At 48.2% G+C, this 24,816-nt stretch overlaps 1 protein-coding gene across 1 annotated transcript; it reads left to right on the plus strand.

Moving 5' to 3' along the window:
- The first annotated feature begins 1,545 nt into the window (after positions 1–1,545).
- Positions 1,546–24,344, plus strand: C6H6orf118 (chromosome 6 C6orf118 homolog). Its single transcript, XM_076859354.1, has 13 exons — positions 1,546–1,570; positions 6,517–7,208; positions 7,955–8,077; positions 8,860–8,919; positions 10,120–10,244; positions 11,901–11,959; positions 12,435–12,616; positions 14,317–14,370; positions 14,950–15,011; positions 21,149–21,242; positions 21,515–21,628; positions 23,171–23,616; positions 24,122–24,344. The coding sequence occupies exons 1-13, from the start codon at positions 1,546–1,548 to the stop codon at positions 24,342–24,344; spliced, it is 2,259 nt and encodes a 752-aa protein (XP_076715469.1).
- Positions 24,345–24,816: the final 472 nt, after the last annotated feature.

A 24,816-nucleotide genomic window follows, 5' to 3' on the forward strand; every position in this document is an offset into this window, starting at 1 on the left:
GACCCATGCGCACGGGGTGGGGGCGGTGGCACGCAGGGCAGCCAGCTTGCTAAATTACAAATATTAAATCAAAATATGCCACACGGAGCTTGGCGGGGCCCTCCTTGGTAATTAGCTGACGGTGGGCTGCAGGGGTCACCCCGGGCCCAAACTTAGATGCCCCTGTGCCAAGTGGTCTTTGCGGACCAGCATTTCCAAGGTGGTGGCAAGCCAACCTAGGGCGGGCACTGGAGAAAGTCAGGAGACTGGGGTTATCTTTTTCCACAAGTTGAATTACACCTGATTTGCACTGTGAGCAGGTGGTGGTCATATGGCTTCATGGTTTCCCGAACGTTCTCCTGACCAGCACCAGAGGACACAAGGCAAAGGGAAGAACCCTGTGCCCGAATTTGCCCAGCGCCGCCGGACTCTGCTCTCACAGCTCTGGGGCTCACCACTTCTCAGCACAGCCGAGAGCCGGCTGGCCTTAGTGACTTCTAAGTCACCACCTGACTATAAAACAGTTCTTTCTGGTTGGAAAATATTTAATAAAGTCACACTTCTCCCAGTGTGGAGAGGAGCCTCTTGTTCCCCTCCTCCACGCTCCTCCACAACACGACACGGCCGACCTGAGGGAAAGCGCACACTTTGCCGGGAACATGGACCTTTAGGACCTTCCCTCCCGGTTAACTGATCCACCTCAATTCCCTGCCTGGACTCCATGGGTAATCACACTTGCTATGGTTTAGATGTGAGGTGTCCCTCCAAAGCTCATCTGTGACATGATGCACAAAGGTTTGGAGGCGAGATGATCGGGTTCTGAGAGAATTAACCCAGAAGGTGAACTGAAACCTGATAGGGATTCACTGGGTGGTACTTGTAGGCAGGTGGGGTGTGGCTGGGGGAGGGGGGTCACTGGGGTGTGATCTGGGGTTTATATTGGGGGTTTATATTTTGTGCAATGAGAGGCGCTCTGTCTGCTTCCTGGGGCAATGTGTCCGAGGTTGCCATTCTTACGTCCCCCGTGAGCCGCTTTCCTCCATCATACCCCTCTGCCACCATGTTCTGCCTCACCTGGAACCCCAAGGAATGGAGCCATCCTCCTATGGACTGAGACCTCTGAAACCGTGAGCTCCCCCCAAAACTTTTCCTCATCTATATTGCTCCTGTCAGATCTTTTGGTCACCGCAGCAAAATTCTGACTGAAACAACACCACATAGTAACACCCCATGATCATGGAGTCCCTAAGCCCACCCTGCACTAGAATTCTGGGTAGAGTTGAGGGGTTGGAGTCCAAACAGCAGCCAGTTACCTGGCCTACTCCAGGTTTGGGGGAGGAATTGAAGAGTGCAAGTACATTTTTGATGGTTTCATTTTAAAAAGCCAGGCAGACCAGCAAACTCCTGGTGTCCCCCACTAAAGTCAGAGTCACAGTGGGGGAGGAGTGGGGATCTGGCAGTCACCCTGTGGCTGGCAGCTGAGCTACGCGGTGGGGGCGGGGCCTGGAATGTTGATGGTCCCATGGTAACCCCAGGGCCTCAGAGGCCACACTGGTGAGGGAGGCCATGGCTAAGGATTTGGAGCCAGAATGTAAGTGGACATCGGGCATTTGTGTTTGGCTTCTGACGTTTGTCTGAGGTGTACCTAGGAACCCAGTTTCTCTGAGTCTGTTTTGAAAAGTGAAGTCTCTCTTGTGGCTGCAAATCAGCTCCAGGAACACTGGTGTCGGGATGTGTGGTCTTCTCAGATCCCAGAATGACAGGCCGATAGAGGCAGACGTGTGGGGTGCCTGCGTGTGTGTGTGTGTGTGTGTGTGTGTGTGTTTGTGTGTGTGCAGGCAATCTGGCCCTGTCTGGGAGGAGGGGCTGGAGGGGCAGACTTCTAGATGCTAGTCCTGGACTGCAGGACACTCCCTGTGCATGTCACCAACCTGAGCGTGGCCCAGTCTGTTACCACTGTTTACCGGTGACGAGTCCTTGCTTCCCCAAATGCTGAAGTATAACACCGGAGAAGCAGCAGAGGCAAGAGTAGAGTGGACAGTGGAAGCTTTATTAAAGGCACTTTGCAGCTTTGAAGTGCAGCAGTGGGCAGTTTGGGGAGGCATTGCCCTCTGGACGGACACTGGGCAGTATTTAAGTATCTGTGCCCCCATCCTCACCTGTGAAGGGGATCACAAGGTCACCGCCTCCAGGGCTGCTTTTGAGCCACGCTGTCAAAGGGCAGCCGGCAGCCTCAGAGGCCATGTTTGTCTTTAACCTAAGAGTAAAGAAGCTCCATCCTTCCTCCCATAACCTTGGGAGGCTGGGAGGCCTCTCTCCTTGCCCGTGGCCGTGGCCCTGGGGTGAAACTTGCTCTTGCTGATTCCCAGTGCCACACGTCTTCTTCCCTCTGCTGTCCATGGCTCACACCAGACGTGGACACAGCATGCCTGGCTTCTGTGCAGTGTCCCAGTGTACTCCTTTCCTCTACTGCTGTATCAAGTTCCCCAAACAGTGACTTCAAATAGTGCTGATGCGTACGATTTGCATTCTGCGGTTGCAGGTCTCATGAGCTGGGTGGACCTCTGGTCAGGGTCTCTGCTGACATCAATGTACTCTAGGGTGTGCTCATCTCTGGACCCTGGGGAGGAATTCCCCCAGGCCGTCCACACTGTGGCATCCCACAGCTCCCCAGTGGCTGCCTTCTCCCCATCCTGGAGGGCCCTCTGCCCAGAATCTTCCCCTCCTATTGGAATCTCTGAAGTCCCTCCTAGCCCACTCTCCCTTGTGACTCCAGCCAGAGAAAACTCTTTGCTTTTAGGGACTTATGTGATTAGGATGGGCCTGCCCAGATGGTCTTGGGCAATCTATTTTAAGGCCCATCATCTAAATCAAATCTCCTAAGTCCCTTTCTGTGACACTGCAGTCCGAGGTTGCCATTCTTACGTCCCCCCCACCTGGCCAGCCAAGAGCACTGTGAGTCTGCTCGATCTGCCTCTCTGTCCCCTGGACAGTGCTCCCCTGGGGCTTTTCTGCCTTCCACCACTCCCAGCTGTGTCCCCACCCTGCAGGACTGCAGTAGGACTTTGTTTTCTGACACATACTGTGCAGTGTACAGCACCCTGTAGGTTTTTCTATCATTACTTAAAATGTTACAGTGCTTCTTTTCTACATTGATTACATGAAGCAATGGCTGTTCACTTTTTCTGAAGATTATAATGCAAATAAAGTTCCTTCCCTTGAGGATTTGTCAAAATGTTTGCAGATCCATGTGTAAAGGCAGAGTGTGACCAGGTCAGAGTTCTGATGCTGTCTGGGATTTGGGAAAGGTCAAGCAGCCTGCACAGATTCTCTAAGGAATTCAGAGCACACAGGGCACAAGAGAGGACCTACTGCCCACTGTCCCCTGAGGCTCCTTGGCTCTCCTCTGGCTGGGCCTGCAGGTGATGGTCTCCAGAATTCTCTTAATTATTTCCACTAACTTGCCCCCAGGGTGTTTGCTAAGTGCAGGGTAGAGGGAATGAGGACATTCTTGGAAGAGACCAGAGAGAATCTCTGTGGATCCCAGGGTTCACAGGGACCAGACAACAGAGGCCGCGATCTGTAATGATGGCGACTTTGAAGACCTCTTGTCTCTATTTTGAAGCATAAGCAGAATTTCTAAACTAAAGACACTCTGTCTAAAAATGTTAGCTGCTAAATTGTTGGAAATGTTTAATGAATCTAAACCTTATCCAAAAGCCTACTACTGTGTTTTCCTAAATCAATACGCATTCAAAAAGTCTCTACATGTTTTCAGATCATTTGTAAAATACTCACTTTTATTTTTTGCTGTCCAGGGTATGCAAAAGACACTGTTTTCAGTAAGGACAGTATTGTAACATCCAGGGCCAGAATGGAGTGTGTGGTCAGTAGTGTGAGAACTTGTCAGAGAGCCATGGAATCTGGCTCCTCCAAGTGTTACTGCAGTCGACTCCAAACCTATGCTAATAGGAAGGTGACTGTGCTGGATTAGCTAGCTGAGGCTTCCAGTCCCTTCTGAAAACTTCTGTATAAACTGAAGGGAGGATAATGGCTGCATTATGTGGCCTCTCCCCATTTCCCATGGAGCTGACGTAGCTCGTCTCCCATGCCTTGTGGGTCAGTGCCTCTGAAGAACCACAGTGAGACATTGAAACCTTGTTCTGTTAATTAGTATATTACCTGTTCATAAATGGTATCTTTGGGGGCTGGGGCTGGGGCTCAGTGGTCGAACGCTTGCCTAGCACATGCGAGGCCCTGAGTTCAATCCTCAGCACCACATACAAATAAATTTTTTTAAAAATAAAGGTATTGTGTCCAACTACAACTAAAAAATAAATATTAAAAAATGTGTATAAATGGTGTCTTTGAGGTACTGTGCTGGTCAACAGAGACTGTCAGGAACTCCACCGCTGGCAGCATTTGCTCCAATATCCAGCCCTAGTGGCCCTCACAGCGGGGACAGTGGACAGTATGGGGAGGCTGGGCCCTGACTTGGACATGTCCTGGAGCAGGGCAGAATTTTGAAGTGCTCCATAGTCTCTTGGCTCCCTGCTGTTCACACCAGACATCATCCCCAGGTCTGCGGAGACGAGGAAATGGACAGAGATTTGGGAATTGCTGTGTATCGTAGGGCACAACTGGCCTCAAGAGACGGCACCCATCCTGTGACTCTCAGAGCTCAGAGGCTGGTCCCAGAAGAGGGTGAGTGGCTGTGGGTGGGAAGCTGTGGCTGCTCAGAGACAGGAGGCTGAGCCAAGGAATGTGGGCGGTGCCCGGGACCTCCTTCCTACAACCACAAGACACTGGATCTGGCAACAAGAGAAATAAGCCTGGAAGTGATTTTTGTCCCCAAAGCCTCCAAGAACTCAGCTGGCCAACACCTCTGTCTCAGCCCCGTGATGTTCCCACGGAGGGCCCAGGCCTCAGCCCCACACTAGGGTGCAGAGGCTGCTGTCCATGGTCATTTGTGACACAGCAGGGAATCTGTGGCTGCCCCTGTTTTTTTTTTTTTTTTTTTTTTTCTGGCCTCATTTTTTCTCTTGGGTGAAAATAGGGACCACAGTGCATCCTGGCTTCACAGGCAAAGCTCTCGATTAGACTGGGTGCAGGTGGGGGGTGCGTGTAGCTCGGGTCTCAGAATGGGGTGCTGCTACCATCTAGGGGTGCTGGGTCCGTTGCCTCCGTTCAGCAAAGAATCGAAGAGCAGGACACAGAGATGGCAGCAAGGGGGAGGTTTACGGAGAAGAGCAGAGAGACAGAGGCAGACTTCTCTGAAGAGAAGCTCCCAGAGCTGGAAAACCAGCGGGGGGTGGGTTTGGCCTGTTCTTTTATAGTCTCAGGAATCCCCTCCTTACCCCCGTCCACACTCTCCTCAGTATTACTGGTTGGTGCCTGCCGTGTCCACACGTCTGTTTTAGTTTTCCTGTTGGGTCCCCTTACTTAGGGGCATGTGTACAGAAGGGTCCGTCGGATGGGGTCCCCACCGGTGTCCGCGAGCGAGCGCTTTCCTCAGGCAGGGGGCGACCTCATCAGGACCCTCTCCATGCTCCTCTGCCCTGGCCCTGCCCGACCCCTCCCTTGCCAACTGCCCTGGCTGCTGAGGCCCCCGTCTCCCTCGGTGCCCCTGCTCTGTGGACGTCAGGTTGCACAGCGTTCCGGGAGAAAGGCCCTCTCTCCTCATGTTGAGGGGGGACACGTTGAAGGGCAGATCTGGGCGACTCGGGGCCTGTCAGAAGTGTTCAGTGCCGTAGACCTTTAGCAAGATTGGGTTCAAGGCTGGAGCATCCACTCCGTCTTTCTTTACCCAGAGTGATTCCCCTGGGAGGTTGGTCGACCATATGGAGTTAGATGATTCTCTTGACTTTGCAGAGGAAGGAACTAAGGTTCAGAGAGACGATTTGCTATTTCTGCACTCATGTGGTTAGGAATTGGCTGAAAACTAGGACTTGCCATGATTTATGTCCTGGGCCAGGTTCTTGATGGGAGCCCGCTCAGGGGGCAGGTGAGGAGCAGGGCTGTGTGGAAGGGGTCAGGGCACTTTTCACATGTCCACGGGTTTTACTTTGGGGATCAGGAGAAGAAGGATGAATGGCCTTTCAGTCGCTCAGTGTGGTGAGGTGTCCTGAGAATTTTAGGGGAAAACATTTTCTTCTTGTGTCTCCTGGCATGTCATGTGAAGCTCGTTAGGTACCTTGAAGCATCATCTTCAGAATTGTAATAAAACTTTTAACCTTTCCTTCCAGAACCTTTGCTGATGTTATAAGAAACACTTTGTCAAATTCAAACACTCTGCCTTCCTCTCTCTTGGCCTGGCAGGCTCCCTCTGGAACTGGGCAGCCCCGCGCCGCTCTCTGCTGCCCGCCTGAGTCAGGGCACAGGTTTCTTGGCTGCAGGGTGAAGCCAGGTGCCACTTTCCCTTCTCTCCCTGTAGACCGCTCTTCGGGGCATGGGCTGTGCCAGCTCAGCCGGTGCACAGGGCTGTTGCGTTGTGGAGCTGAGGGTGAGACTTCCTGTCCTGTTGTCCTCCCTGAACAGTTTACCTCAAGTGGAGACACTGTGAGACCCGGGGCGTGAAGACGCTGGGCGACCTCAGGAAGCTTCTGCACCGACTCCAGAGAGACCACAAGGAAGATGTCTTCCTCTACACCTCAGGCCACCTCAATCCCAACAAGCTCTACCGGCCGCCCGAGACCCACCTGCCCTCCTGGTGCAGCACCAGCAGGCCAAAGGGGGAAGCAGCTTCCGGAGTGGGAAAGCCACCCGACAGGAATGTCGCCAAGATGAAAGATGCTTGGGCTCATTTTACCATCAACACAGCTCTGCTGCCTGATGAGACCCGAAACAAGCGGCTCTTCAGGTACCTGAACCCCCAGGCGCCGGCTTCCCACACCTCCAGAGAGGACTTCACTCCCAGGCAGGCTCAACAGGGAGAGAAGGCGGAGAGGGGCAAAGGCTTTCCTGAAGGACGCAGGAGAGAGGAGCTCAGGCTGCCCCAGATGAAGGTGCTGAGGTACCGAGAGCCAGGGTCCAGCCGCAGCTGCACCCTGATGGCCCCGGGCCCGGACGAGTACCAGTACATCAACTCCTACCTGGCCGGCGTAACCAAAGCTGACAGGTACCAGAAGTTCTTGAGTTTCCAAAAGCAAGTTCTGGCAAAGCAAGATCTACTGAAGAGTGATTTCACAGGGGCCCAGGTGGCGGCGGGCCATGAGAAGAAGTTGGAGGAGGTAAGAAGGGCCACTGTAGTGCTGTCCACACAAGGCTGCGACAGGAGGACCCTCTGGGCTGAGACTCATCTTCAGCTCTTTTACATTTCCAGGTGGAATGGGACCAAGCTGCCAGGTGTTGAGAAAATCCACAGGGTCAGCAGATGTTGACAGTAAGGTGAAGTGGAAGGCTAAACGTGGACATTGGTACACTGCAGGCAAGGTCACAATCCGAAGCATTAGATGCTATGTGGCCATGATGGGACATCAACTGTAGGACAGTAGAGGGATCCAGGGACAGCCGGATCCACCGTCAGTGGAAGGGTGTGAGGGGGCAGGGGGATGGATCGGGCAGATGGTGGGTGTGGCTGTCCTAGGAGGAGGGTGGGACTCGTGACTCAGGCAGCTCTCCTGAGGGAGAGAGCAGGGCAGGAAGGCTGTGGGTCCACCTGTGAAATAGCCAGGCCTGAGGGCTGGGCCTGAGGGGCTGCTGGGAAAGAGAACAGGCCTGAGTGTCACAGGGGCAGAGTGGACCCCTGAGGGCAGGGTGCAAAGAGGGGCAGGAAACGGAAACCAAGATCAGACTCACAGAGAAGCTCCAGGGCAGGTCCTCAGCAGCTTGTGGGCAAGGTCAGGGGTCTTGGTTGGCCACTGGCTCTGCTGAGACCAGGCTCTGGGAAGTGGCAGCTGTGCCCTTCTGATTCCTCAACCCGAGAAACGATTTGGAGAGTACAAAGAAGACAACCTGACCCTCTGTTTGTCCCCAGAAACTCCAGAAAATATGCACGTGCCCCCCGCAAGAGCTCAGCAGGCTGCAGGTCTTAGGAGAAGTGTTTGAAGATGTTTGCAACAGTTCTCTGATATTTGGTGACATCTTAAAAGAAGTTAAGGTAACAGATACATACTTTTTTTTCATAATAACTATGAGAACTATGTGTGAAGTTCTGCATCCATGAACCATCTCATACCTCCCAGAAATCCTGCCCTGTTCAAGGTCCCCATGCTCCAGAGAGACATCCTTCACTGAGACTCCAGGCTGCAGGTCCAGGCCATAGCACCCAGTTAGCTCTTAAGCCCATGTTTGTTTGTTTTTCCAAATTCTTTCTGATTAATTATAGTACAACATACGTGGCATGTGAACCTTTGTGATTGCCCAAGTGCTATTTTACATGGAGCCCTTATGCAATGACAAAACTTCTGTGACTTCATGATGAGAGGCCCCTCGGTGGCATCCAGGCTGAACTTGGCTGGCTTCAGGAACACGTTGTTCTCTAACATCCCCAATGAGTAGGGATGCTCAACAGTAGTGCTGTGGTGGTTTGTTCTACAGAGATGCCCTGGTTGCCAGAAAGCTCACCTCAGGCTGCAGGACAGGATTTCTGTATGGCACGAGATCATGTTGTCTTGTGGTACATATTGAAATGCTCAGTAGTTTAAGCTCAAATTTGTTTCAAAGACTATTAGGTCTTATACTTTTTAGTGCATGTGTTTAATACACTGTAGGATTTAATGCAGTATAGGATTTAAGGCACTGTAGCATTGTGTATACTTTTGTTCTTTAATTATCTAAATGGACATCCTTAACCTCAGTTTTGTTTATATCTGTGAAACAAGCCTTGCTCCGTAGCCTTGCCTCCTAACTCATGTGCAGTGGATGTCTCTGTGTGTGCAGGATGAATATGAACTCTACATGACCATACTCCTGTGCTCCCAGCCCAAGGAGCAGTATGAGGTAACTGTCGACCTGGAGATACCCACCGAGCCTGACTGGGCATGCTCCACCTTCCACAGCACTAGAAAACATTCAGGACCCAAGGAGCACCATGTGTTCCTGCGCAGTTCACCCCAGCCCCTTTCATTAGGGACGAGCTTCATACCAGCTGCAGGATGTTATTGGTAATGGACTTTCCTTTAGATGGACACAGCCCTGGTCGCATTCCCAAGGCACTGGGGTTGGAGGACACTATTTGGGAGGTTAAAAGGGTGCCACTTCAGTGACTGCCGGAGCACCCACAGTAGTTCTGCTGGGTACTGCAAGGAGTGCCATGCGGCCCGCCTGGCACAGCCACAGTGGCTGTCGCCTCCTGTGGTGGCTTCCTAGGCGGTCCCTCAGAGTTGGGTTGAATGTGCCTTGGTTGTAGTAGGAAATTGGTGCTACAGGAACAGCCATCACTTATATAATCTCAGAGTGTCACACTGTGGCTCTGTGTCTTGGCATTTTGAATTTGGTGAAGTTTAAAACTTGTGTCTGGCATTTTCACAATGAGGAGATGCAGTTTCTCTCTTTGCACATAAAAACTCGGCAGCATAGAAGGAGGTCAGTTCTGATTTCCTCCTCGGGACACTCACACTGGGGTCCTCTGTGGCCGCTCCTCCAAGCCTTCCATGCTGTGCGGACTTGTCTTTCAGGACTCAGCAAGACCTCCTGATCTGCCTGTTCCTTACTTTTCAAGGTTGAGTAGAAAAGGGGCAGTTGTGTCCACATTGTGTCAAACATCAGGGTGAAAGAATTCCCAGGCTATCAGGCTCCAGATCTTTCTATTCCTGAGAACCTGCCTTTGAGCACGGCACTAACTGAGTTACCATGGTCCCCACTGACTGAAGAAATGCCTGGGGGCTGGTGACAGCACACCAAAGGCCTTTGTTCAGCATGTCCTCCCCCCACACAAAGCAACCTGGGGAACCTCTGCCATTTAAAAAAAATTCTTAGGAAAATAAAACATTAAAATAGCTTTTACAAAAGCGTTTAACCACAAGTTCACTTGACCAGGATGTCCTCCCCCAATATCCCATCTCTCGGGTCCTCCTGCTGGACCTATTTTAACTAGAATCCATATTCTGACCCAGGGCATCTTGAATTCTCAGTAAGTCAAAGGGACATTCTCTGCCCTTCCTGGGTGAGCCTCACCCTCTCTGTGCCTTGCCCTCCCAGACTTACCTGGCTGAAGCGAAAGAGCTAGAGAAGAGTCCCGTACAGAGAGGGGATATTGACCAGGCCAGGGAGGAGCTGAGGAAACTCGTGAAGGCCACCAGAGCGGCCCTGGAGCACCACAACAAGTGAGCACTGCAGATGCGTGTCCATCTGGGTTGGGTGACCTTACTTACCAAGGTCTGAAAGCCGCGTGACTCACACACGTCTGAATTTTGTGTTTTTGGTGCCTTAAACAGCAGGATTCCTGGCCTGTGCCACAGCTGTCCCAGTGTGGCCAGGATATTCTGCCCACTATGGTGTTTCCATGGTGGGAGGGCTCTAAAGGGGTCTCATCTCTTCCCTGCTGGCCCCTGAAGACTTACTCACAGGCGTGAGTTGTGGCTGCACCCTCTTTCTAACCTGTGCATGGTCCTCCAGGGACAAATAACAATCGGATGGGATCTATTGCTTGCAAGGAGTTAAAAAACAACAACAAAAAAAAAGATTAAAATAAAACCGAAGTCACCAAATGTCCTCAGGAAAGCAAACTCCCACCGCGACCTCGCTGTTGGCCCTTGCCTTTGCTCTGGTCTGTCTGAAGGCCTCTCTCACTGTGTGGCACTAAGTTCTCACCCTTCCCAAGAGCCCAGGGGACTTGGTGTGGGTTCACAGCGGGCCTTTGACAGGAGCCCTCTCCAGCTGGCCGTTAGCTGCATGCCGAGGCACTGACCCGTGGCTGGGTCCCGGGAAGCTGTCTCTCCTGAGCAGTAGGGTCAGGCTCAGGTGTGCACCTCAGGTGAGATACAGAGGAGGCGACTCAGCAAAACCCATGAAATGACACAAGAAGGTTGTGACTTAGAATCCAAAGGGCGGTGGGCAGCATGCTTGCAGGGCCACAAGAGCCATCGGGACACACGTGCCCCACTGCTGGGCAGGGGACTTCATATGGATCCAGGGCATGACCCAAGTCACCCACGGAAGCCTGCACAGGGAGCCCTGGTGCAGGGTCCAGGGCTGCAGCCCAGGTTCTGTGGGGTCGCAGTGACTGAGAGAAGGTCACTGTGGCACACCTTCAGGGTGGGGGACAGAGACTAGTCATATAGGTCATTTCTGCTGTCCCATAGGAGTCAGGCACCAGAGGCTGTGAGACAGATACCTGGGCAGACCTGTGGAGGAACTGGGAGGAGGTGGAGAATGGGGTGTTGTGTCACAGCTGAGCCAGCCCTGCTGCTCTGGTGACAATGAAACTTTGCACCAAGAAGAAAGTACAAAGAGGTTATTGAGGTCTGTCCTCCTCCTCCTCCTCCTCCTCCTCCTCCTCCTCCTCCTCCTCCTCCTCCTCCTCCTCCTTCAAATATTTATATCTATTTTTAGTTCAAACATAGTGGAATTTTAACTTGTGACTGTGGGGTGTGATCGTAATGCAGAACGTCTATTCCTGGGTCAGTAGGCGCTGCCCTGATTGGCTGTTTGCCTCAGTGTGCAAAATGTTAGTGGTTTTATTTTTATTGTTTGCCTTCTTTCTTAGCAATTGAAGTTCAGAATAACATCAAGCACCACAGAAAACCCTGTGTTAAGTTGACCTGTTCCAATGTGCATGCAGTCCTGGGGAAAAGGCTCTCCTACTGGGTCAACCTGGGACTCTGCTTTCTAGACATCTTTCATTCTCTTTTGTGTTAGAAAGTCAGGTGATACCATTTTATTTCTCAGTAGAAAGAAGACTTGTGGTATAAAGTAGATAAAAGGAACAAAGTATCGATGAAGCTCTCAGGGTTCACTTTCTTTAACTTATCAATTTGTAGACTCAGAGATGAATTAGAGGTGGAGAACAAACTGCTTCGAATCACTAAGGAAAGATCAGGCAAGTGCGGGGTTCCCACCCATGTCTTCCCTTCTGTTGCCCCTGCCCGTGCCTGACTCGCATCCGCCCCTTGGTCCCTCCCCAGCCTCCCTGGGGAGCACTGTCAGAGGTTCCTGTGGGTCTCCACTACCCCTCGGCTCCCTTTCATGCTCTGTATAGTCTCCTGATGGTCTGCACCATCTGAATGCAAACCTGGAAAAGTCTGTGAGTAATAATCAACCATTAAACCTCACATCTTGGCCAGAGACACAAAACAAGATAGTCAATAAACACTTATTGATTATATGAATGAATTAAATCAGGAATTAAGGAAGGTATACCTCGTTTTTAGATCAGATTATTTTTGACATGCTTGGACTTTGAGGTCCATTATAGTTATAAATGATGTATATAATATTGTTAATAATACACGGTACTATTAATGAGAGCCAGATATTAAACACAATAATAGTTTGCCTTCAAAATATATTTCCAGAAGAAACCGAGAAAAAAGTAATTGATGAGGAACAACTTACTCTTACGGAGAAGGTTGAAATTCAGAGATGTGAAATACTCAAGAAATGGGATGAAATTCAAGACCTTGAAAAGCAAATTAAAGCAACACTGGTGCACACTGGAATTTCAGGCATTGCCGAGAATAAGCTTAAAAGCATAGAGGTATGCAATTTGTTTAAATATTTATATTGTTCTTTTGCTTGAGACCTTGATGAATGCATGAAGCAATTTGATTCTGTAACAGGGTATAAAAATACAGTCAAATTTAGTCCAAATGTATTTCTATTTCAAAGAGTTTGTGGCAGATAATTAGAATAATTAAAAACCAGCTGAAACAAAAATGATACAAATGTCATTGAGCTGTCAATGGCCAATATCTGCAGAATCTGTGCAGAAAATGTGCAGTCGGATTCAATATAATCTCTAGCTGTAGAATTTATAAGAATTTCCTCTTGTGGCTATATAGTCACAGATATTTTCCCAGCACTATTTTTTTAAGCTGAGTAATTAGAAATGTATGGTATGCAGCTGGTAGTGGTGCTCTAAACTACTCTGGATTCTTAATTAATCATTATCTTGCCTCACTGCCATAATTGCTAATCCTTTCCAACACATTGGCTATCTGTAAGAGCAAGTCTTGATAACCCCTGTCCACCATTTTTCATGATTAACTTGGATATTCTCATTCACAGTACTAACTGATTTTTCAAGTTCTACTATTAATAAGACTCTGGTATTCCGATTGTGCTTACAATGAATTTATAAATCCACTTGGGAGAAAGATAGTTTCACAATATGAATATTCATATCCAGGATCATTTTAACTTTATTTTATTTATTTCTGTGTCTTGGTCTTAAATAATTATTATACTTACTCACATGAATTTATAGGACCTGTTACTATTATAAATGGAAATTAAAAATGTTCCATGTTACACTTGGTGATGGGTTCCTGGTGCGGGTGTTAAGTGCCAATACAGGCAGGCCATGGGGATTCTGTGCATTCGGCTCCAGGCTCCCACTCTAAAGCTATTATCACAATAAACTGATGACAAGAGTTTTTTTTTTTTATTTCTCAGAGTATATAAAAGTTATGCTTATGCTATATTGTAGTCTATTAAATGTATAGCAGCATTCTCTCTAAAAAATATGGACCTTAATTTTAAAAACTTTATGCTAAAAAGTGCTAATGATTATATGTGCTGTTAATGGTGAAAAAACAGTGCCAATGAACTTGATTGGCACAAGGTTGTTCCAAGCCATCAATTTGTAAATGAAAAATCAAATATCGATGGAGCACAAAAATGGGGTATGGCTGTATATGTGTGTGTGTGTGTGTGTGTGTGTGTGTGTGTGTGTGTGTGTATATATATATATATATATATAGGTTTTGTAAACTGGGCAGGGTTTTTTTAAGTTGCTGAGGCTAATCTTGAATTTGTGATCCTCTTGCCTGCTGTCAGAGTCTCTGGGATTAAAACAGTTTTTTATCTTAAAACTGACAGGTATAAGTTGTGTGTGATTGAAAATGTAACATTTAGTTTTAATGGTTGGATGTGCTAATATGCCCAGCTTGTATTTGTAGTTTTATATTGTTTCCAGCAGCCACTGAACAGTGAGAAACCTTACTCTGAATTTCCCTAAGGTTTTAAATTTTTGAAGATTAATCCCATCTTTTTCAGTTTTTGAAACAGAGGCCAGAGATATTTTTTCTTACCCTCGGTCCTTCATTTAATCATGTGATTTTAAGTGTTGTGTTTGAGTACTCTTGAGATGAAACCATTTACATAATACTTTTTATTCCATAAATAGAGAAAAATAATTAACCAGCTATCTTGCTTTTAAACCAATTTGTCCTTCAGAATGAAGCTATAAGATTGGAAACATCAAATAGGATCCTAAAGAAGAAATTGGAAGTAAGTCTTCTTGGTGCCTGAATCAGTGTCATCAGTAGAAGTGACCCCTGGAGTACCTACTTGCCCCGTGTCACAGACAAACAAGAACGCACACCTTCTTCCTCTGGATGACAACTTCCTGTGGTGCTCCAAATACCTGGCTATGCACACAGTATCTTAAAACTGACAGGCGTAAACTGATGTATAAGTGAAAGTGTAGCACTGAGTTTTAATGGTAGAATGTGCTAATAATAATGATTTCTCTATTCCATCTACACTTTACCATGCAACCTGAGGAGTTTATTTAGTGACAAGGAATCTTTTGAACTGACTCCACCTAGCAGCTTTGAAGATGTCCCCTAGGGCTGATTAGAACATTTACCTTACATTTGCAAAGCCCTGGCTTCCATCTTCAGGAAGACACACACACACACACACACACACACAGCTTAACATGCCATAGATCTGTTACGTGTGTATCTGTCTGTATTGTACACAGTATGAATTAGTATGTTATACCTGATTCTAGGAAGTGCTGATTTATTTGGATTCAATTTCATTGCCATCATACATGACGACAGGATTTTAAATTTTTTGTAGGCCAATGAGAACCATTTGAAGCAGTTCATGAGAAAGAGTAAGATCAGTGAGGAGGAGCAGCAGTGAGTATGTCTTCAGGAAAGAACTTTTCCTGCTTAAAAGTGCTTAGTCCCAGATTTAAACCTCAATGTATATGGATTGTTTTTCCATGTCGAGAGCTGAACAGAGGCAGTGGATTCTCCTGGGCAGGGCCAGGAAAGATGGGGGTGCCTGTGGCTATGGGTGGCTTTCTTTTCTCAAATTACAAGGATTTTTGTGAAGTTGAATCTGAAAAACCCTATGAATACACTCCTTTAAAATTTTAAGTTCAAAAGAAAATGGTTGATTTCAGTTGCCTGCTGTAGGTGACTTGTGCTTCACATGGCTATTCTTCTGAGACTTGATGCTGCAATTCGACCCAGGATTTGGTACAATTGGAAGTGGTAGAAAACCATGCGGGTTTGGGGAAGGCTTATTTGTATACCGTTAGGCTCAGTGGTGGCATCCAGTAACTAGGCATGCACTGTCCTTTCCTGAGACCTCCCCTGGTCTCAGTTTGGCTGTCTTCAGGGATTAGGTCCATGTTCCAAGGAGGAAGGGAGGGGAAGAGGAGGACAGATAACCAAAGACTTCTCATGTGGGGCTTTCAGCTCAATTGAGGGGGACAGCGGTTTTCAGTGACTCCCAACCACACCTCAGTGGCCCACATGGCCTACCACCCCCCTTAGCTGGAAAGGAGGCCAGAAACAGAGGACTCCTCCCTCCCACTAGGTAGACAAAGAAACCCAGGGGAGAAGGGCACTGGACTGGGATTTCGTGACTCCTGCTCCTCCTGTGGTGTGGGGGCTGTGGAAGTTGGGTAACGACAACGTTACGAACTTGGCCCTGGGAGGCTCCTGGCACACTCCAGCAGCGAGAGTGAGTGGCTGAAGGTTGTGCATACTCTTGGTGTCAAGTCCACCCATGCTGTTACGCTGTCCTTCATCTGGAAGATGCTGGGTGGGGGCTTGGGGGGGGATCCAAACACAAGCAGGTCTTCCTTCCATCCAGTGTCTAAACTGTGCTAAACTATTCTTCAAAAGCAGATTGCGAAGTCTCATCTCTTTTCAGATAAACGTGCCCTAAAATAGAAGTCTACTTTGAAGTGTTCTTTCTTCCTTAATGCATTTTTCTAATGTATTATATTCACTTCTTATGTATTTTAAGGAAACTTTGGGAATTTATTAAAAAATACACAAAATTAGAAGAAACAGAAAATAACTCTCAAGCAACTGGAGAAGTGACCCAGGAAAATTCAGAAGTGCCATGTGTAGAGCAGCCTGGATGTTTTCAGATGGAGAAGTCAATGGAGAGGCATTCCATTTCATCCACCTTACCCCAATAAAATTAATGTGTTATTAGTATCCTCTTCAAAGTGTTGATAAATGCATATACACACATGGTCAGTTTTAATTTATGTATATGTGCATAACAATACTAGTTCTGAGAATTTCCTGCTTTTATTTAGTAACTTTCCACTGGAGAAAATACTTTTCAATATTTAAGAATAAAAAATTTTTCTGTGTCATATTAGGTATCAAATTCGTCAATCTAAAAATAATTGTTTATCTGCCAACAGTTTTTTTTAACATGTAATACAGTGTAGTGGTACTCTATATTCATTTAATTAAATGACCTTTATGAATTGGAAGTGATGGCTTCTCTTCAAATGTCAGGACTCTCGTTTGAGCTTGGCACACGGGCATCTTGGTGGGCCAGGACCTTCAGCCCAACCCTGGGACTTGGGGTTCGTTTCTCCTCTCTTTGTCTTTGATCGGGTCTAACTTCTGGAGCTGGATGTTAAATTGGAATCCTTTGGACAACCAAACAGGTGGTGACTTTGGAGTTGAGATGTAAGTGGTGGGGACATGAGTCCTAACTTGGCATCGTGGAGGAGAGAGAGAGAGAGAGGATGGGGGGCAGTCTTGTCAGGAGGGTGTGCTCCAACAGTGTCTGAGAACCACTCGCTCTTCCTGGCCATGACTCACCTCTGCTTTAAGAGGCAAATTGGTGGCAGTTTTTGCCATATATAGACATCAACTAGTCTTTCTTAGTAGGGTTATCTATATTCCAGTTACTTTCCGTTGGTCATTTAGTCCACCAGGATCCTGCTAATAGGATGTCTCTCATTACACAGGGAGAGACCTGAAGCTTGAGGCAGTGAGGGGTTTCCTAGAGTGGCCTCTAAGTGACAGGGCTAGAAGGAGCCCAGGTCTGGTTGACACCACTCCTGACCTCTTGGGGCCTTATCCTCTGGCGTCATTTGTAAGATAATGGGAATGGATTTCGGAATTGCCTAAGAGTGGCAGAAAGACCAGGAGAAGTAAAGACAGGCAGATGCTCGGTGTGGCTCTGTGGTGGGTGAGGAAATTGAGAAGTGTTTATCCGGGATTGGCCAACAACGATGCTGTTCTGGAGGGGCTGCTAGGTGGGTTATAGTAAGGCTTTGTGGAGATCAGAGTTCGTGAGCGGAACGCACTCCTGAGGACTGCAGAATTCTTTTGAAAGCAGATGAGGGATCCTCTCATCCTTTCTATTACAAAAGAACCCTCCATTCTGTCAGCATTCGGTATAGTTCAGAGACGTTGCCAGCTGTGAGGAGGATGGAAATGAAGAACATCTGGTGCCGATCCCCAGGGAGTTTGCAGGTGGTTGTAGAGGCTGAGAGAAGAGCCACAGCCAACGCCTAGTCACACTGCTGCAGGCCAGGCTGTGGGTAGGTGGGTCCCACATTGGCTGGACCAGGTGTTAACTGATAAGGAGCTTAGGGAAGGGACCTGGCACAGCGGGTGTGGCTCCTTGCATTTGAGCAGGAACATGTGACTGTGGGCCAGGATGGGGTGCAGGTGGCTGTGCTCCTAAGAAACAGGTGACCCCTGGGAAGACTGGCTAATTCGTAAAAGAAACTAAAAGGGAATTAAGGGTCAAATTTCGCTTCTCATTGTCAGAAAATCTGCTTTGAGTCCGAGCTTCTCCGAGATGAGATTTTAGAGAATCCCTAATTTGATTCAGGTTCGGAAAGCAAGGGGCAGATCCTGGTGTGGCCTTTCCGTCCAAGCTCTACAGCCCGAGGGAAGCATCTAGGAATGGAGAGTGAGGCCTGGGCCATGGGGACTAGATCTGGGAGCAGCACTGAGTCCGCTGTGGATGCCCGGCTCTACCTGGAGGCCAACGCTGTGGGAGTCTCCTGAGTTTGAAGGAGTTTCCAGCCAAAGAATCCAGGACCCTCCGGAAGGAAAGCCCTTTACTGTCCAAAGCCTGCAACAGCCTTGGTCTCGTGGCCACCCAAGGAGAGCGGCAGAAAAGAAGCTGAGAAAGCTGTGCATCCCCCAAGGGGCATGTTTCCCAAAGCCCACCATGCACATGCCCAGGGGAGGTGGACAGGGGCCAGCCAGGCACAAGGATGAAGGCAGAGCTCCATCCAGGATGCAGGAGCAAGACTGGGCCCAGAGGAGTCACGGGCTTCTGGGTAGGCCCTGTGTCTTCCCTGCAGAGTTTTAGAAACCTAGGTGCTGAGGACGGCTGTGTGCATCCTGTTTTTACCCTTTCTCTATGGAAATTCTCAAACTTCCTGAACTTATCCTGCCACATCAATGCTTATAGCAGCTCAATTCACAATAGCTAAACTATGGAACCAACCTAGGTATCCCTCAATAGATAAATGGATAAAGAAAATGTGGTGTGTGTGTGTGTGTGTGTGTGTGTGTGTGTGTGTGTGTGTATATATATATATATATATTTTTTTTTTTTTTCCAATGGACTATTACTCAGCTTTAAAGAAGAGTGAAATTATGGCATTTGCCAGGAAATGCTTGGAGTTGGAGAATATCCTGCTAAGCAAAATAAGCCAATCCCATAAAACCAAAAGTCAAATGTTTTCTCTAATATGCGGGGTGGGGTCACTAGGGAAGAATAGCATTACCTTAGATTACTGTAGAGGACAGTGATGGGAGGGAAGGGAAGGGGATGAGGGAGAGGGAGATAGTAGAAGGAAACAGACATCGTTACTGTGTGTCTATATGTGACTACTTGACCAATGTGATTCTGAAACAAGTACAATCAAAAAATGAGAAACTATATTGCATCTATGTATGATGTATCAAAGTGCATAAATGCATTCTACTGTCAAGTGTAACTCATTAAAACAAATAAAAAATTAGAAAATTTAAAAGAAATATACTGAGGGAAAAAAGATGATAAAATTATTTTAGTTGTAAATGTTCAGGAAGTGCCTTGTGAATCAATTTAAATCTTGAATTATCAGGTTTTGAAGTTTAGTTGCTCTGTTCATAAGACAGAATTTGATTAATATTTTTTGAAAAAGCAATGGATTTCTCCCCATAGGACAACATGTTTGGCCTTAAAGCCAATAAACTGGTTATTTTTTTAAAGTCCTGCCTTAAAAACATTTCTTAATATTTTTTTCTAATATTTTCATCTCTTTCTAAATTTATTTCATGATGGAGTCTTCTTTCTTCCTTCTCCTTCCCCACCTTCCTTCCTTCCTAATCTTATTCAATGCCAGTTGGCATTATTTTGCAAACCACAGAAGTATTGAAAATTTGACTTTGGGGGATTTTTTCAGTGTGTTGCATTTGGCTAAAAATAAGGTTAAAATAAGAAACACAGAGAAGCAGAAAAAGTAAAAAAAGAAAGAAAGAAAGAAAAGACTCTCATGAGCATGTTCAGAGTGTTCTTTCTCTCTCACTCCCTCTTGTTGTCTATGGGTTTCTCTGTCAGCCCTGCCTCTTCTAAATGCCATCTTCTGATGTTCACCGTGGAACTGTGAGGGCGGGAAGGGGCAGAGACTTGATGGCCCCTGAGCTGGGTAGGAAATCCTGGAGGTCAAATCTGTGAACGCTGCAAACAAATTAAAAGAAAGAGAGCTACATAGTTAACACAGATAAATCTCAGAAGAATAATACTGGAAGAAAAAAAGTTATAAATAGGACGTATACATTGCAGTGCCATTAATCCAAGCAGAGAACCAACCCGTACCTATAGTCAGCTCCAATTGGCATGAGGCCTGCTCACTGATCCTGGGATGTGGGTTAGCTGTAGGGAAGAGGGGAGGGAAGAAGAGGGGAAAGAGTGGGCTGGCTTCTGTATTTCAGGACCCATAATGTTTAAGTCCTATCAATACCAGGAGCAGAAATGCCAAGAGATTGGTGCATGTTTATCCTGACAGAGGGCTCATAGATGTCAGCTGTGTTACTTTCTCTACGTGGCAATGTGACGATCATTACCCATCGCTAGGTTCCAGGCTTCCTGGTCTACCTGCGGGAGTTCCTCCAGTTCTCGCATGACCTCATGTGGTAGGCTGCAGGAACTACTGCTCTTTTATATATGAGAAACTGCTTATCTAGAATGCTTCATTTCAAGTCCGCTGTAGTTTGTGCAGTGAAGGGAGCTCTGGTGTAATATGTGTAAATGGTATAAGGAGAGTCAGGACTGCCTTGAAGGGACCTTGAACAATATCCACAGGGAGGAGTCAGAACAGCTGACAACCTTCAGTCCTGGGAGGGTGTTTCCAGGAGGGCGCAGTGTGAGCCATCAGGCGGTCTGCCCCTGGCTAGGACATGGTGATGGTGACTGCTGTGGTTGGATCTGGAACGTTCCCCTCAGTGCTCCCATGTGGGAACACAGTCCTTGTCAGCTTGGTTCAGAGGTGGGCTTGTAGGTAATGATTGGATGCAGGGCTCTGATCTCATCTGTGCATTAATCCATTTGATGGCTCCATGACTCCAATGGACCTGCGTGGGAGGTGGTGAAAGTCACAGGCAGCTTGGGCACCACTGGAGAGTGAGTCACTGGGCCTTGGCCCCTGCCTCGCGCCTCTCCCTCTCTCTCCCTCTCCTTCCTACCTGCCATGAGTTGAGCAGCTGCCCCCCATCATGCCCTTCTGCCATGGTGTTTCTGCCTTGGAGCCAACTGACCACATGCTGAACCTCCGAAACCATGAGGCAAAATGAACCCTTCCCCTCCTAAGCTGTTTTTTTTTTCCCAAGTATTTTGATCACAATGACAAAAAGCTGATTAACACAATTATGGCAGAAGAGGTAATGATGGTGGTAGAGATGATGGTGATGTGATGGTGGAGATTATGATAGCAATGGTGGTAGAGGTGATGGTGAGGCTGATGGTATAGGTGATGGTGATGGTGATGGTGGGGGTGATGTAGTGGAGGTGATGATGGTGGTGGAGGTGATGTGGATGGTGATGGTGATGTGATGGTAGAGGTGATGATGGAGAAGGTTGTGAAGGTGATGGTGGAGGTGATGAGGGGGCAGAGGTGAAATTGACGGTGGAGGAGATAATGATAGTGATGGTGGTAGTGGTGGAGTTGAAATGATAGGCTTTGTCCAATCAGTTGAAGGCCACATGTGTGTGGGGGGGAATTTCTCTGAGAAGATATTCTGCACAGGATATCAGTATCCAGTCCTGCCTAGCTTCTTGCTAGCTGGACATTCCTTTGCAGATTTCAGACTTGCCAGACCCCACAGCGTGAGCCAGTTCCTTCAAATATCTACCTCCCTCCCTCTCCTAGTTACATGCCCTATTATATAACCTCCTGATGGCTCTTTCCGCTGGAACACCTTGCCGCTGCAGGCCAGAACCCTTCTCTCAGGGCCTCCAGGAAGAGGCGCCCCCAGGAGCCCAGGTGAGAGGTGACTGTGTGGAGTGCGGGGCACCTTGGGGTGGTGGGGCGTGGTCAGGAGTGGTGAGGACAGCAGGTGCAGGAGGTGGCAGATGAGGTGGACACGGCAGAATTTGCTTGTGGTTAGGACAAGGTGAGAGGCCTGCTGGGCATCCAGGCTGCCTTGGTGCTGCTCTGAGCCACTGAACAGGAGCCCCCTGTGGGGAAGGGGGGTGAAAGAGGAGGGGAGGCGCCATGAGTGTTTAGCTAATGAGTTCAGATTCTGATTCCTGCTTTTATTTTATTTTGATTTTTGCTACCAGAGATTTAAGCTAGAAGAGCTTAACCACTGGGCCACACCCCCAAGGCTTTTTTGTTTATATGTTTTGAGACAGGGCCTCACTAGGTTGCTGAGGCTGACTTTGAACTCGTGATTCTCCTGACGCAGCCTTCCAAGCCATAGGGATTACGGGCGTGCGCCACTGTGTCCGCTATGATCATGCTTCTAAATTAGAGTATGTTTTACCATTTTAACTACTTTCTCATTAATAAGATGGAAATATTAAGTAAAACCCATTTTAAGTCAAGACACAGTCTATAAATTTAGGTGTATCAGGGAGACAGTCCTAAGCCCACTTAAAAATAACCTACTGCTGAGGTCAATTGTCCCATTTCAGTGAAAATCTCTTTGAAGTTCATAGTTTTCAATACATTTGCCTCCATCTTTTAAAGGTTCTGAGACTCTGATCTTGGTATCTGATGGGAGGCGTGGTCTCGTGAAAGGAGGATGAGCCCATGAGACTCCAGACTGTCCTCAGCAGTGGATTCCAGGCTTTTCCAAGTGGTTCTCAGTATTACCTGCACATGGACTCATCTGGGGACAAAATGTGAAAACTTGAACCTCAACTTGGACCAATGAAACCGGCAATGAATGGCTGGACCTGGGCATCAGTGGTTTTGCTAAGTTACTCTGGGTATTCTAGTGGCCCAAGCTGGTGGAGCTGGCCTCCTCCCTCCCAGGAGGGACAATAATGCACCCCAAAGCAAAAGTGTTATGGGCCAGGCTACATGGGCAATGACCAAACAGACTCCATTTTGCCCTGAGACTCCTCGTGATGTAAGAAATGCTTCTCCCGTGGGAACACCCTGCTCTGAGCCCATCCACAGTGGCTTAACATAGCGTGTTTGGCAAAACAAAGTGACAATTCTTATGTAATATAAGTTGGTTCTCTCTTTGGTTTCCATTTTTCTTGGACAATGTACCTGTCAGAGATTGATTGTCTAGAGGTCAGTAACCATTCTTTACTCAACTAGGGACGTGTTGGCTCACTCCATTTTCTGCTTATGATTTTAGATCTCATGACGTTTGTTTATGGTTTTGAATCATAGCCACAGCCACTTATGCTTTAATATGGTTTTGGAGTATAAAAGGTGTGCTCAAACCCCGGGCGTGGTCCAAGGGTGTAGACTCGAAGCCTGCCCCTCGGCCGCCAGCTGGTGAATAAAGGCTCCGTCTCCTGCTTTAAGATGGGCTGGTGATTTACTGAAGTCTCCCCTTAACGACAGGAGATGAACAGGAGACCGGCAGGAGACCTGCAGGAGGATGACAGGAGTGGGTGGCAGTCACCCCACCTCCTGGACTTCTCACAGGACCGTTTCAGGTGCCCCACATGTCCCTCGCAGCGTCCCTGCTGCCCACAGCAGCCTTGCCCTCCGTTTCTGTCTGGAGATCCTGGGCTTCAGCGCGTCCACCAGAAGCATGAGAGCAGCCTGCGGTGTGCATCACTAGGAGGCTGGCCCCGGCGTGGCAATGCCGCGGATGCCAGTGTCCTGCCAGTGTCCTCAGAGAACCAGCCGCTCTTCTGTGTAGGCCAGCTCACGGGGATTTCTGTCCCTTGTGCCCAAGAGCCCAGCAGAGCACTCTCAATGCCATCTGGTGCTGACTCGTGCCAGCCAGTGCCTGGGGAAGAGAACGTGATAAAATATGGCCAGAGTCACCTCTATGAAGACTTGTTAGAGTCTGTAAACAAGTCTGGATGGCGCCTGGCAAAATGCCAGAGGGAGTGGTTTGTGAAGTAACAAAAGCGAGCCATTAAGTGTGGAGATTCCTGATTGGTTGACTGCTGTATCTATTTTATGCTAATTAGATAAGCTGTGTAAAATGTTTAAATACCACTCCTATCCTACAATAAACGGCTCCCATTCCTGCTGTATCAAGGTACGTAAGTCATTTGTCACCCCCCGGTTATTTTGCCCAGCCAGCCGGGCTGCGGCAAAGACTGGTTTAAATGGGGAACATTTGTTCTTGAAAAAAGAATGGAGAATTTTTTTTTTCTTTTTTACTTGTAGATGGACACAATACCTTTATTCTATTTGTTTTATTTTCATACTGCGCCTGGGATGGAACCCAGCACCTCAGGCATGCTAGGCAGGTGCTCTACCACGGAGCCCAACCCTGGCCCCAAGACTGGAGGTTTTAATGCACAGAGATGAATTTGTCCCGTGATTGGAATCCAGATGCCCACACCAGCTTCCTGGAGAAGAAGCCCATCTAGAGGGTGAGGCCCCAGCTTTGCAGAGGGCACTGGCTGCTGTGCAGCTGTGTGGAGCCATGGCTCGGCTTGGCTTCTGCCCTCCCACCCCCGCCCCCGTGCTGTGCAGCTCTGTCACCACAGCTGAGGTGCCTGTGTCCTCCTGTCTGCTGTCACGGTTTCCTTCTGCCTCCCGGTGGCCACCCTGAAACGAACCCAGAGGAATTTTCTGCTTTGGGTAATTCTTTTCTCCTCTTGCTGCACCCTCAAGAAGTTCTTAGATTTTCACCAAGAAAGATGATTTCTGTTTTGTAGAGAGAGTCACTTCTCTAAAGAAACCTTGATCTGAACGTCCGACCTGAGGCTTGCTTGCGGCAGTTGAAGAGCACTGCTTTTCGCTGCTCCTCTTTTTGGAGCAGGTGCCTGACAGCAACTCGGGGCCATCCTCCTTGTGGCACTCTTCCTGTTTCCGGATGCTTCTCGGAAACTATGAAGCCCAGAACTAGACACAGAACGAACACACGCTTCTGAAGACGTAGTCCTGCAGGCCACACGGGGTGGCCTGGGTAGACGTAGTCCTGCAGGCCACACGGGGTGGCCTGGGTAGACGTAGTCCTGCAGGCCACACGGGGTGGCCTGGGTAGACGTAGTCCTGCAGGCCACACGGGGTGGCCTGGGTAG

This window comes from Callospermophilus lateralis, chromosome 6 (genome assembly GCF_048772815.1).
Source record: "Callospermophilus lateralis isolate mCalLat2 chromosome 6, mCalLat2.hap1, whole genome shotgun sequence".
NCBI lineage: Eukaryota > Metazoa > Chordata > Mammalia > Rodentia > Sciuridae > Callospermophilus > Callospermophilus lateralis.